General features: G+C 39.6%; 1 protein-coding gene across 2 annotated transcripts in view; it reads left to right on the top strand.

Moving 5' to 3' along the window:
- The window catches only part of LOC121911706 (protein kinase C epsilon type-like), a 99,475-nt gene that overhangs the window by 50,488 nt on the left and 34,570 nt on the right, over positions 1-14,417 (top strand). The window contains exons 3-10 of one of the 2 annotated variants that reach the window (XM_042433482.1): positions 840-1,008; positions 3,602-3,636; positions 3,823-3,911; positions 4,882-5,014; positions 5,267-5,409; positions 5,956-6,052; positions 6,137-6,408; positions 6,621-6,794. In XM_042433482.1, the coding sequence (XP_042289416.1) occupies positions 840-1,008; positions 3,602-3,636; positions 3,823-3,911; positions 4,882-5,014; positions 5,267-5,409; positions 5,956-6,052; positions 6,137-6,408; positions 6,621-6,794 (1,112 nt within the window). Of the gene's footprint in view, positions 1-839; positions 1,009-3,601; positions 3,637-3,822; positions 3,912-4,881; positions 5,015-5,266; positions 5,425-5,955; positions 6,053-6,136; positions 6,409-6,620; positions 6,795-14,417 lie in introns of both variants that reach the window. The other variant, XM_042433481.1, reaches the window with a different exon arrangement.

Here is a 14,417-nt window from a genome sequence, read left to right as displayed (position 1 = left end):
GGGATGACAGTTGCTGATTAGTCAAACACAGACACTGCTGCTTCAACTTGTTTACCGCGTCATTCATAGAACAAGGAAGTACTCTAGCATTGATTTAGGGCCAGTTTAGGACGAGGGGAGGACATTTCTCTTCGTTCGTTAACGTTAAAAGTAAAGTTAGGCTTTGATATCAGCTTCCTGACTCATTAAAAAAAAAGGCTGAGTATGTGTGTGTGCTCACATGTGTGTGTTTCTTTCTCTTATGTCTCGTACAAAAATATATTCCTTCATCCAAGACTGTCTCTCTCTCCTCCCAACACCCTTTTACTCTTCATAATTTACATTACTCTGAAGTCACCCCTCCTCTCTTTTCTCTCTCTCACTTGCTCGCCCCAGGTAGCGTGTGTGTGCGTAATGAGCGCAGGGTTAGACAGTAATTGAAACTCTCTGCTGTTCCACTGGGAAAACCCTCCTTAATTAAACAGAGAGAGCAGGAGAGACACAATCAGACGCTGTGACTGGCTGTGTGAAAAAGAAAAGAGCAGAGTGTTTGATTTATCACTAAAGATGACCCCACACTTTCAGTTTGAGCCACACAGTGTCGCCGCCATCTAGTGGCTAAATGATGGAAGTGCAGATTTTCCTTGCAGAGGAAGACAAGAGAGTCTGATTGACTCACCAATGCATGTGTTCATTTATGATGGTTCCTCATCTTAAAACACACAAAATAACAGAAAGTCAGAGTATTTTGAGGTTTTTAAAATGAAATAAATATATATATATTTCAAATGCAGCTATAGCTAACTGTAACACTTTTCTATTACACTGTATACTGATGTGTATAACTGTGTGTATTTTAGATGCGCCTGTCTCCAGCGAGAATGAGGAGCGTGTGTTTCGGCAGCGGATGCGTCCCAGGAAGCGTCAGGGTGCCGTCCGCCGTAGAGTCCACCAGGTCAACGGACACAAGTTCATGGCCACCTACCTGAGACAGCCCACCTACTGCTCCCACTGCAGGGACTTCATCTGGTGAGGACATGCACCCTTATGATAATTATTACACACACACTCAAAAACACATGTAAATACCATAGACTGAACATAAAGATGGACATAAAGTAATAAAATATTGCAACAATAGTCTGACTCAGTGCGAGTCCAGGAGCCGAGGAGAGCAGCAGGTGAGCCAACTGTCAATCACAGCTGTCAATCAATGCCCACACGCAGACGTCAAAACTAATATAAGTCTTCAAATCTTATTGACAGAGCAATAATTTCTAAAATAACCACCAGCACACTTATTAGAGGGCCTGAATTTAGAGATTGAGACCATAATGACTCTTTGAAAAATATATTTGACTTAGTATTTCTAGAGAGAAGTTGACACTTTTTGAATGGGAGTCAGTTGGAAACAGCATCTAATTGCTGTCGGTGGCGCTTTAAGGTACTCAAGACCGTAGACGTGCTAGTTGCTGCTTGGTAAATACACACAGATCATGCTCCTCTTTTTTTTTTTTTAAATTTAAATCAAACAGAGAGAAACTGAAATAAAATTACTGTTAAAACTGACACCTACACACAGACACATCATTAACCTGATTTCCTAAATGTCAAGTAAACAAAAAACCTGGTTTCCCCAATCAGGTTGACCTGTTAACACAACTGGATTTCTGCAGACAAATCCTCATTTCATTGCCATTTAAATGCTTAGTAAGATCCCTAATAGGGTTTTAACAACTGCACATGTTACAGTGTTGCATCCTTGAATACCAAAAGAACAATTTCAACATCTGATAAAACTAAATCTAAGTAAGAAAAGTAGGAAAAACTATGTGATATCCGTCTAGAGAGCCTGATCTCGGACAATCCAACATTTCCGAAGAAAAATACCCTTCAGGCTGCAGCGTCGCATATCAATAATACACTTTAAAAACTCCAGGTATGGTTTAAAATGTTAAATGGTGAAGCGGTTTGAGAAAAAGCTGCGTGTAAGTTAATGTGCTCTCTTATTACTGCCACTAACCTGGTGTCTTGTTTACATTTAAACACAGTGGATGATGTGAAGTGTGGAGTAATAAACAAAGCCAGCTGTGTTTGTTTCCATCCCAATAACTGTGTTAGCATCACTCACATGGAAACCATGTGGCCCCGGTGCTCTGCTCGCTCTCAGCTGAAAGAACCTTTGATCTGTAATCAGAATCACAAGGAAACTGTGTTTGATAGAGTCCTCCAGTGTTCCGGGTTTCTGCGGTGAATGAACACAAATACTTCACCTCACAGGGGAGCAAAGCGTTTGTAGTATCGGTTTAATTTTTTTTATGTAGGGCAACTGGTGTGTCAGAGAAAAATAAACTAGATTTTAATGTAAAACTTTGAAGTTGTTCAACAGTTGTACATCAACAATTAGCTAACAAGAAAATCAAATGATTGATCCTCATCTCATTTTGGATCGGTCAAGAACTGGTTTATAACTAACTGTCTTTCATATTCTCTTCTGTCTCACTAAATCATGTCTAGGGAAGCAACTACTAATTATTTTCATTATTGTCTAATCTTCCAATTATTTTTTTCAGTTAATCAATGAATCATTTTGTCTATAAATGCCAGAAAATATTGAAACATGTTAATCACTGTTTCCCAAAGTCCAAATACAACCAAAAAATGTCTTGTTCTGTTCTGACCAGCAGTCCACAACCCAAGTTGTTTACTATCATAGAAAACTAAAAACATCAGAAAATATTCACATTTGAGAAGCTGAAACCAGAGGATTTTGGCATTTTTGTCTTAAAAAATGACTCAAAACAAATGATTATCAAAGTAGTTGGTGATTCATTTTCTGTTGATCGACTGATCCATTAATCCACCAGTTGTTGCAGTTGTTCTTAACACTAATGCCATGCTGGTGTTAGTGATGGAAGCAGCCGCCTTTAGCTAATAGTGAGCCTCCCTGCTCCTGTTCTGGTAAATAATCTTCATTTTATTTCCACTAAACCTTTAGATTAAGACTTGTGCAAAGAGATATTTCTTTCAGCCTTCAGAAGAAACTGATTATTGAGTCATTTTTTTTATTTTTATGTGTACGCTTCCAAGCTGCCACAGTAATTGGCACGAAAAAAAAAATTTAATCAACTAATACATTTGTGGATGAAGGCCAAAAGGCTTTTCTAGCAAAGCTTCATTCTGTTTAGAGAATAAATCTCTAAACACAGCTGATAACAACAGAGCCGGAGCAACATATAAATATTTCACCTGCTTCTAGCAACGGGCAGCACCTTATCGTCCTGCGCTGGTGACAACAGTGCACATTTTTACTATTTCCTAGGAGATGACATCAAATGTATTGTTTTGTCTGTCTGAACAGTCCAAAACCAAAATATATTCAGTTTGCAATGATAGAAAACAGAGAAAAGCAAAGGAATGTTTGGCATTTTTGCTTAAAAAATTACTTAAAATGAAAATAGTTGCCAGTTAATTTCTGGCAATCGGCTATTAGATTAATCGACTAATGGTTGCAGGTGTGATCACATCTTGATTATTGGTACAACACACATTCTTATTTGATTCCAGCTGAGTTAAGTTTGTTTTCTCACACTTTCTCTGTCTCTCTCTCTCTGGCTTTCAGGGGCGTTTTAGGAAAGCAGGGCTACCAGTGCCAAGGTAGGATTGTTTTTTTTTTTGCAGCCTCTTGAAGTCTTTACATTCCTTTAGTCCAATGTGTCTTCATCTTAATTTATGTTTGGCAGTATTATCAACTGGAGGCACTTAAAACACACAAAATTACCCTGTAAATGTGTTTCATATGTCCGATGTGTGTGTGTGTGTGTGTGTGCGTTCCTCCTCCAGTGTGCACCTGTGTGGTCCATAAGCGTTGCCATGAGCTGATCATTACCAAGTGTGCAGGGATGAAGAAGCAGGAGGACACAGTCGGGGAGGTATGAATCAACAACAGCCGGCAGTTTTTTATTAGATACAACACAGTGTGGACTGATTGTTGATTCTGACCTTTTCTAGAAAATAAAATGTGCTGTTTACATGCTCCGCAGGAAGCTAACAGAAGTGTTATTGCCATGTGTAACGCACCAAATATGTTCACGGAGCAGCTGTAAAGACTAAATGTGTCGAAAAAACATATCTTTTCATCTTTAGTTTGGCTGCTTTTACACCTGTAGTTCAGTCCAGACCGCAAATCATGTCGTTTCTAATTACAATCATTAGTTTCCATTTGGTGTGATTAATCTTACTGGGAAGTACTGTGAAGTGAACACTCACTTTCCAGTACAACCACAAGTCTTCACCTAATGAGAATTACTGGTACAGTTGGCAGTAAAAAGCTTTGCTTAAGGGAATTTGAGCAATCTGATGTTATCAGAGCTTTTCTGTCTTTACCCCTTAACTTTGGAACAGTTTACTTCTTACTGTCAGGTTATTCAGCTCAACTTAGATGTAAAAAAAAAGACTTTTTAAAACACACTTAAAGGACCAGTTTGTAGGATTTAGTGGCATCTAGTGGTGAGATTGCAGATTGCAACCAACTACCACTCCCCTTCCGTTTAGGAGAACCTACGGTGGCAGTGAAACTTGCGAAAAACACTAAAGGCCCTCTCTAGAGCCAGTGTTTGGTTTGTCCATTCTGGGCTACTGTAGAAACATGGCAGTCCCATTTCTGCCAATAGATCCCCCTAAATCTTACACACTGGTCCTTTAAATTCGTTTGCTTTTTTAAACTTATGCTTTTCTGTTTTATAACAATTTTATTTTGTGCGATATAAATAAATCTTTACTTACCTACATACCTACTTAATTATGAGTTCTGTGAATATATGAGTAATTTTCAGATTCCCACTGACATCCATCCTCCTGCAGATTTGTCGCTCAAACTGTCCTTTTTTCTGTCTCTCGCAGTCGGTCGGGTCTCAGAGGTTCAGTGTCAACGTGCCGCACATGTTCAGCATCCACAACTTTAAAGTTCTCACCTTCTGCGACCACTGTGGCTCTCTGCTCTGGGGTCTGCTGCGACAGGGACTACAGTGTAAAGGTACTGTATGTACAGATACAGTGTTCATCCATATAACGCTTCATTTAATAAAGGTAATAACAACACAAACACATTCTTTCTCTTTCACTTTTATTTGATCTGGAAAAATACATATATATTTCAGGTCATATTGTTATGGGAAATAAGGGATTTGGTGACAAGATAGGTGACGGATAGACAAATATGTAGATTTGAACTTGAACTGAAAAGTCTCTAACTGTGCCCCTTATTCTGTGTGTGTGTGTGTGTCAGTGTGTAAAGTGAATGTACACAGGCGTTGTGAGAGTAATGTGGCCCCTAACTGTGGCGTTGACGCCAGGGGAATCGCTAAAGTCCTCTCTGACCTCGGAGTCACACCGGACAAGATCTCCAACAGCGCCCAGAGACGGAAAAAGGTGACTCGACCACAGGTTTGAGAAAAATCTCTCTTGGGTTTTTACTTAGACGCATTACATAATTACATTTTCTATATATGTATGTATGTATGTATGTATATATGAAAACATTTAAATTGACTTTAGCAAAGTCTACTTTGTTTCAACATTTTCTTCGTAACTCCAGAAAAGCAGAAATTATGAAATAAATAAGCAGATTTGGCAGTTTTTTCCTCCAGAAAATAAAACAGGAGAAATAAAGTTTCATGGTGGATTTTTAACTTTCAAATAAAGAAAATAATTTTTTGAAATTCCTTTATAAATTTTTAAATCCACATTTAAACTCGTCCCAAGCTTTTACTCAGAATGATAAACTGGCCTTTCCAAAACAGCTGAAACTAGAAGACATCACTAGATTCTTTTTAATAATTATAAACTTTTTAAAACAGAAAACACCTCACAGATATTTGATTTGCTACTTTATATTATCTTGAGTATTGATGATGTTAATGATGGTAAAATTAGTGATGATGATGATGATGACAGTGATACGTTGTCTTTGATCAGCTTCCTCAGGGTCAGGACCCCCAGCAGTCTTTATCAGGGACGCCTCAGACAGAAGACGATCGCTCAAAGTCCGCCCCCACCTCCCCGTGTGACCAGGGTAGTCGTAGTTTTGACCATCATACATAAACTTTAAACTACTTTAAACCACAGCTCATCTCATTTTTTTTAAATTTCTGTCCAGATGTGAAGGAGCTGGAGAACATCCGGAAGGCTCTGTCGTTCGACCACCGCGGAGAGGAGCACAAAAAACACCCCCTATCTTCAGCCTCCTCTGTTGCTACGGTAACAGGAGACAGTAATGGAGGAGGAAGTGACGGAGGCGGCGTCAGGGTGGAGGGTAAAGGAAGCCGGGAGAACGGAGAGGTTAAAAGTTACACCGCTCCGGAGGTGAAGAGGATGAACCTGCACGACTTCGTGTTCATCAAAGTTCTGGGGAAAGGAAGCTTCGGAAAGGTGACCTTTGACCTTTGACCTTTGTTGGCTTCTCTCATTTTCAGCTCTGTTTACCATCAGTCTGTGTCTGTTTTTCCTTCTACTACCTGTAAAGTCAAACAAATCAGTCGAACAAGTGACAGCGAGCGACAAAAGGAAGATCCTGAAAGTTTTTAGGGTCATGTTTCATGTTTTTTCACCTCGGTTCTGACCTTCATGTGTGATGTGTCCAGGTGATGCTGGCGGAGCAGAAAGGCAGCGATGAGGTTTACGCCGTCAAGGTGCTGAAGAAAGACGTGATCCTGCAGGACGACGACGTGGACTGCACCCTGACCGAGAAACGCATCCTGGCTCTGGCTAGAAAACACCCCTACCTGACACAGCTCTTCTGCTGCTTCCAGACTAAAGTAGGAACACACACACACACACACACACACACACACACACACACACATACATACACATACATACACACATGCAAACATATTTAACACCTCCAGGGTGCAGCATCGAACCACATTTGAAGGTGTTGCTTCCTGTCAGGTCTCACCAAAGAAAAAACCCACAATCTGGGAGAAAGATTTAGAAAAATAAACTCTCTCTCTCTCTTTAAATAAACTTTCACAAAATGATGTTTGGTAGAAAAAGGCCAAAAAAACCATAACACTAATTTCAAAATTGTCATGTAATTAATATAATAACAGAAATAAAACTGCAGATTGTTTTCTAGCTCTTCCTTTTCTTTTCTTTTCTTTTTTTAAAAAGCTTCTCATGGATTCATTTTAAAGCCATGAAGTATCAGTCCTTCTATCTATGTTGCATTTGAATCCTTTTGAAATTACACAAGTAAATTTGTATTTTAAGCAAGAAAGAAGATGTAGTGAAGTATGAACCTATTGAACTGCTTAAAAAAAGTTGACTTTGGCTGTAACTGTAATTAAAAACTGTGCTAGAACTCAGCTAGAGAGTTTTGATGCTGATTAAAGGGATGAGAAAGAAAAACTTTACAAACTTTTTTTCTACTTTTCCCAGATTTGAGGTTTTTTTTCTTGTGAAATACGAAACGCTTTCACCTCCTCTGGCCTCCAAAAAATCCTCCAAATGAAACAGTCTGTGGTTGTTTTATTTTGAAAGGTCAAAATAAAAAAAATGTTGGGAACCAGATAAATCAGATAAATAAACTTTTTGATCATAAAGCACATAAAACAAAATCAAAACCTTTAAAAAAAAACAGGAACAAAAACACAAAACTAGACTTGTGAGGTCACGTTGTAGGCCGTAAGTGTGACTTATTAATACAATAGTTCAACCGGGACATTTATAAACATCTAAAACAGGCTTTTTAAAGTAAGAAAACTATAATAAAAGAACAGCTTTGCATTCACTTCTCAGCTGTGCATCATCATCTTATTCTACACCTGGTGATTAAATGCTGTAAATCAGTTAAGCAGATATTTCTGCCGTGGCTGGAAATTCAACCTCGGTTTGCAGAGTTTTGATGTTTTGAACCTGGAAACAATTTCCAGAAAGCATTTTACAACCTGAACACTGAAGTCATCAGTGAAACATCTGCCGTCAGCTGAGAGAGAGAGAGAGAAAGAGAGAGCTCCATTTTCCCCTCTTTCGCTTCAGTCTTCCTGCTCTCCCTTTCACACTCCGCTCTCCTCTCATCATCTCCACTTCTCAGCTAATTTGTCCATCCACACAGTAAGTGGGCGATGATGGACGCACGCACAAAGGGCACCCGTGGGTGGGACGCCGCTAACACCGACAACTCCTCCGGGCTACTGTATGTTTTGTCTATCTTATGTTGCGTAAGTATTCCTGTCCGGGGGGGGCGGGGGGGGGGGACGTATAGAGGCTCTGCACATGTACTGTATGCATGCGTGTGTGTGTGTGTGTTTGTTTGACTCCCAGGTGTGTACTTTATCTAGTCAGATGACTTGCTGAAGGAACAGGCCACATGTTGCGCTGATGTGCCAAGTCCTTTCAGTGCAACCTGAGCCTGACGGTGGTGAGAAGGCTGCACAGGTGTTAACTTTTATCAGTCAACAAAACACGAGCTGCACAAGCCTGAACATTAAAGAAATGAACTGCAGACATCTTTGAAGTTTACATCGCTCCTTTTAAGAATGAACGGATGCTCATCAGTACATCAGCTGAAGGCAGTGATTACATTAAGATGGACTTTATATCAGTTGTGATATTAATAATTAAAAATACATCCAAGAAGAAAAACACTTACTCGTAATAACAGTCCTGTGAAAGACTCTGTTCAAAAAGATAAGAAAACTAACATATCACTTAAAATCCTTAAAAATTTCATTACATCAAACCTTATTTTAGAGCCATCTGGTGTATTTTCCTGCAGGATTAAAATGTTCTACCTGTACGAGGAATTCACAGGAAATGAGACGTTCAGTGTCTTCTGCTACTTCCTTCTTCTTCTTTCTTTCATTCTCTCTCAGCCCAGATACAGTTACTCTTCTTTTGTTAGGTTTCTGCATCTGAGTGTCATGTTTGCTGTCCTCAGCGGCGGATTATAACAAAACACTTGTTGTTAGCAGAGTTGTGCTAACCAGGACTGAAATCTAAAGAATAATAATTTAAAGATAATCTAAAGGAACACATCTGAAAATCTCGTGGTTCTTTGACGTTTGCAAAACCTTTTCAATAACAGTCAAATCTAAGAGTCTACTGCCATAACTGTACTTGTGCACAGTGTTGCTTTGAGCTAAATGCTAATGTCAGCATGCTAACACGCTCACAGTGACGATGCTAAAATGCTGATACGGTGTAATGTTTACAGCAGGTATTTAGTCATAAGTCATAAGTCATAATGATAGAACTAGATGAAAAGTCAGAGGATCAGCAAAGTTATTACAGCGTATCTTGAGGGAGGGATGACTATCTGGACCAAATGTTATGACAGTTCATCCAGTTGTAGCGTAGTACATGTTGGCGTCAGAGGAAACGTCAGCAGGATTCATCCGCTTGAATAAATTGGTGCATTGCCATTTTCTAAAACCATGACGCTACACTGAGGTGCTCAAAAAACTCATGCGTGATCATCAAAGACGTATCTGCAAAAAAGGTCAATAATGAACCATTTGTTTAGAAATGTAAACACATTTCCAGTGAATCATCTAGTTCCTCTCAAGAAACAACTAGTCTTTTTTTAAACTTTTACACGAGAATTGAGAAATTATTCTGGGAACAAGAAGTGTTTACTGGTAAATATGAGACAAAAAGTGTAAAGATAAATGTTTTCTCTGGTGTTTTAATGCGTGGGATCAGTAGGGGTCAGAAATGTCCGAGGAGGAGTCGAGCACAGGAAGTTTTGCGAGCTGCATCTTTTGTTTATTTTCTGAGAATGTTCTGGAAAGCTTGAGTCTTAACGATGGCGTCTCCTGTTCAATTTATTTATTCCTGTTATTTTCCTCTAAAGCAAACACAAACATGCGCCGGGTGGATGGAAGGATGGAGAGAGAGAGAGAGAGAGAGAGAGAGAGAGAATAACAGACAAAGAGGCAGTGTTCTCAGATGACATTTTTACATTTTTCCTCTGTTTTACTTCATTATTTTTTTCTGTCTTTTCTTTTTTTTTTTCTTAATTTTCTCCGTCTGCCTGTCTCATGGGAACACACACACACACACACACACACACACACACACACACACACACACACACACACACACACACACACACACACACACACACTGGCCGTCAGGGGTGGTTGGGAGTGTGTTCTTGAACAAAACAAAGGGATTGTGGCTCTTATATAACCGCTTTGATCCTTATCAGGGACATGATGTGTATTCCATATGCTGTGTGACCCCGCCCTCATCATCCGCCTGCCTCCCCCCCCCCCACCTCACCACCACCTCCTCACCTTACCTCCCACCCGACTCTTCTTGGAACACACACACAGCTCCGGACTTGTTGTGATTACAGTAAAAACCCCACATATGCATACTGTATACAGTATATAATCAGCGGTGTCACACTTACATAACGCTCGGCCTGTCCCCCGGCTGATCCGCATCCACTCAGTGTGCTAATGAATTAGCTCGTTTGACCATGACGGTACCGTGTGAGACTGAATTCAACCGCGGTGTTGTAGGCTCATTCACATCATGTACAGTTTTGCTGTTGGAAGTAATAAAAAGTGACATTAGTTCAAACATCGGTGGAAAGAATGTTTATGTGACTCTGGAGGTGATGGTTTTCATTCTCACAACCAGAGAGGACTTTGATTTTAGTTTAATTTATCTGGTTCCTCTAAAGGAAGAACCTGGAAATCATTTGCTCTACTAGAGTCTGACACGTAAAACTAAAAACTGAGACCAGGATTACCTCTGCAAGTCTTTCTCACAGATAAAGAAAAGCTAATCTCACAACAGCAAACACACAATGTGACACAAAACATACATCATTATAACATCTGCTAGCAGATTAACCACCAACCGTCACCTACCAGCATGTAACACAGAAGCATCTCAAAATAAAAATAAAAAAGATCCGCCTTTCCGGTTAGTAGATTATCTTTTGCCTTTTTCTGAAGACCGGATGGATTAATGTGGACGTCTTTCCCAGCTGAACTTTTCCAAACAGTTATAATCCAGAGCAGAACTTTACAGGATGCTCTTTAAGAGAAGAGTTATTATCTGTTGTCACAACGAGGTCGTAATGTTTCCACAATGCAACGGCCAGAACAAGACTTTTCTTATTAAAGTACTTTATGTGAAAAAACAGATGCTGAACTATATTCTGTACATCCTATTTTGTGATTTTAATGGTAATAAATAAAAGGACAGCTGGTCTCAGTTTTGTCCTCTGTGGTTAAAAAGAACCGTCAGAATGCTGGAAGTCATGTAGAAGTGATGTAAAATGTGTTTTGTGGGGGTTTTTTTGTTTGTTTTTTTTGCAGGAGAAGTTCAGTGCATGTTTGTTGTTGTTTTATTTTTTTGTTTGTTTGGTTTCGGCATATTATGTAATGTTCATAATGATCTGCGGCTCCCTGTTTGTTAAGGCGAGAACAGGTTTCTCCTGCTGCACTGAGAAGTGCATGCAGGGCGTTCAAGACAAAGATGTAAAAGGTGTGTGTGTGTGTGTGTTTTGTTCATATTTATTATATATATATTTATATATATATATATATTATTACTTGTTTTTGTGAGATTCAAACTTTTTTTTTTCCAAAGCGCGCCTGTTCTGCAAGAAGCCGTTCGGCGCGCTGTGACATCACTTTACATAAAAAAGTCGTAGCACTTTGTTTGACCTATGTCCTACCTACACCCTCCACCCTCTACTCCCCCCCCCCCCCCCTCCGCCTTCCTCCCTCCCTCCCTCCCTCCTCCTGTTCTTCTTAATCGACTGTGGGATCGCAGCCGTTCCCCTATCGGCCTAATTACCGCCAAGAAATGTAAATAACATTATACAACAGTAGCGCTGGGCCTCATTCTGCTCTGTACAGAGAGGCCGAGCAGGGAGGTGAAGGCAGCGAAGAACTGAAGGAGGAAATAGAGAGAGAGAGAGAGAGAGAAGAGATACAGGAGGATGACATAAGGATTAAAATAAAATAACGAAATAGAAGAAGCAGGTTTTTTACTGCAGATTGACAATATTTGCGACGATCTTGTAGGAAAGGTGACAGCAAAAGAGACGAAGAAAGGGGGGAGAGAGAGAGAGAGAGAGGGTTTGTTAAGAAGCGAGTGAGGTCAGGAGAAAGACAGATGACAGCGGACGAGTGAGTGTTTTTAACGAGCTGTAATTGGCGAACATCAGAGAGAGAGCAGAGACAGCCAGAGAGCAGCCAGGTACATTAATGAACCTTTGTTCTGAAGGACTGAAGGAGCGACAGAAAGACAGATAAAGATCAGGACCGACAGAGACGGTGATGCTCAGAGTCAGGAGGGCCGTTCATGACCCAGAGCAGAGACGTCGAGCCGACTGTTAGGGATCACAGCAGCGATGTGGATGTATATGAGGAGGAGGAAGAGGAGGAGCCACTTATTAAAACATGTTAATATACTGTTGGATCCAAAAAAGCAGCAGTTTAATCTTTATAAAGGAATAGTTTGACATTTATATCTACTTGATTTGGACGGTTGAAGCTTCATATAAGCTTCAGATAAACTGTTTTAATACGTTTTTGTTCAGACTGGTGTCAGAATGAACAAGAGGAACGATTACGGCGAGAAAAAGCTGTTTCAGTGTTCATATAGACACCTGACTGTTTGTCTGCATTACACAAATGATATGAAGTATTAATCAGTAATCTTAAGAGGTTTTGTTTTGTTTACCTGTGGACATATATAACCAAAGCAGCTGTTTCTCCCTGCTAACTGTCTTTCTGCTAAGCTAAGCTAACCGGCTGTTGGCTGTAGCTTCCTGTGAGATGGTTCAGACATGTGACTCTCAACTCATCTTTACTTATATAGATACTATATATATATATATACACTTTACACACAACACAGTTGATCCAAACTGCTTTACAGCACAAAGAAAGAAGACAAAAAACACAATAGAGCCAAAGAGAAAAGTAAGAAAATAATAATAATAATGATTAAACATGTTTCTCAAAATGTAAAAATATGCAAAAATACAAATATTAAGCTGAAAACAGAGTCCTTAACTTTTAACCTCACATGTCCCATTAGATGTAAACTGGGCTAAAGTTCAAACCACATTCAGAACAACACATTCAGCCAGTCATCAGTCATCAGATGTCTTGTTCAAATGCATCAGAAGTGTCTGATTTGATGAAGCAATTACATTAGTCATAATATTTGAAATAAAAATGACAAGGATTAAGTGCAGAGTTCAACTTTATTGGGAGTCACTATATACAAAATGCAGAATGTTCTGTCTCATGATATGAAACATGTATGGTTTATATCTGAGATACTTTGAATTACAAATATGAATAATAAGATTTATAGAAGATCTTTATTACAAATTCCATAAACTGATTTAGGGGAAGTTCTCTCTGTACGTGTTGCCAGTTCACGTCTTGGCTTTTCCCAAAAAAAATCATTTTCTATAGTCATCTGTCTGTGCTTTGAAAACAAATGAGCTCTGCTTATGAGCCGGCAATAATCCACACAACATACGTCATGTTGGTTCTGCAGGAATTTCACTTTTCAAGAATGTCCTTTTTTCCCCCCTTTAGCTCGTGAACTGCCTCTCCGCTGCCTCATTAATTTCTCTCAAATGCAAATTCTTCTCGGAGAATGGCTGTTTGATTTAGATCAGAGCTCAGTCACTTCTGCTAAAATATCACCAGACTGCTTATTAACACACATGCAGGGTGAGAAGGTTGACCCCGTTTGAAACAGGATCACGTTAAAGTACCAAAAAAACATCTGCAGAAAATTAAGAAGTTAATAACACTTCCCTTCCAGCGTCAGCACTCCAACGTTTGCTCTCCGTCTCTTTTATGGGCTCATCCAGGCTACTTCACACGTTCTGTTGTCATAGATGCAGAAAGTGATGAAGAGAAGCTTATAAATATTCATAATTTATGATAATAATAAGAATCAGACCTCTCCGAGACACAGACGTTATCTGCCTTTTAGATTTTTCGTGTTTTGTGTTAGAATCAGAGCTGCGCATGTCTCTTCTGACGCCAGCTCAGAGTTTATCTCCTTAACAAGCACAATTACTGTATTTATGTGTGTGTTCTTGTGCTTCCATGAGAGTGAGAACAATTTTGTAAAGTTAGAACATTTTGTCCCCGTTCTCTGTTTTCAGACTTTGCATTTTAGCGTTAAGGTCAGAACCAGGTCGCGGTTAGAGAAGGATTGCTTTTATAGAAACCGGCGTTGGACGTTTGTAGGGGACACGATGTGTATCGGGATCTTCTGTTCGCCCGACTGTCTACTTCAAGCTCTCGTCTTCTGCTTTTGTTACTGACAGACAACTGTTACTAGGCTGGACTGACCACAGACAGCAGCTGTCTGTGAGTGACTGAGTGACTGAGTCATTAGCTGTTACTCTTTTTAAAATGAATCAGCATGAGATG

The sequence above is a fragment of the Thunnus maccoyii genome, chromosome 14 (genome assembly GCF_910596095.1).
Source record: "Thunnus maccoyii chromosome 14, fThuMac1.1, whole genome shotgun sequence".
Classification (NCBI taxonomy): domain Eukaryota; kingdom Metazoa; phylum Chordata; class Actinopteri; order Scombriformes; family Scombridae; genus Thunnus; species Thunnus maccoyii.
This window is presented reverse-complemented; position numbering and strand designations above follow the sequence as displayed.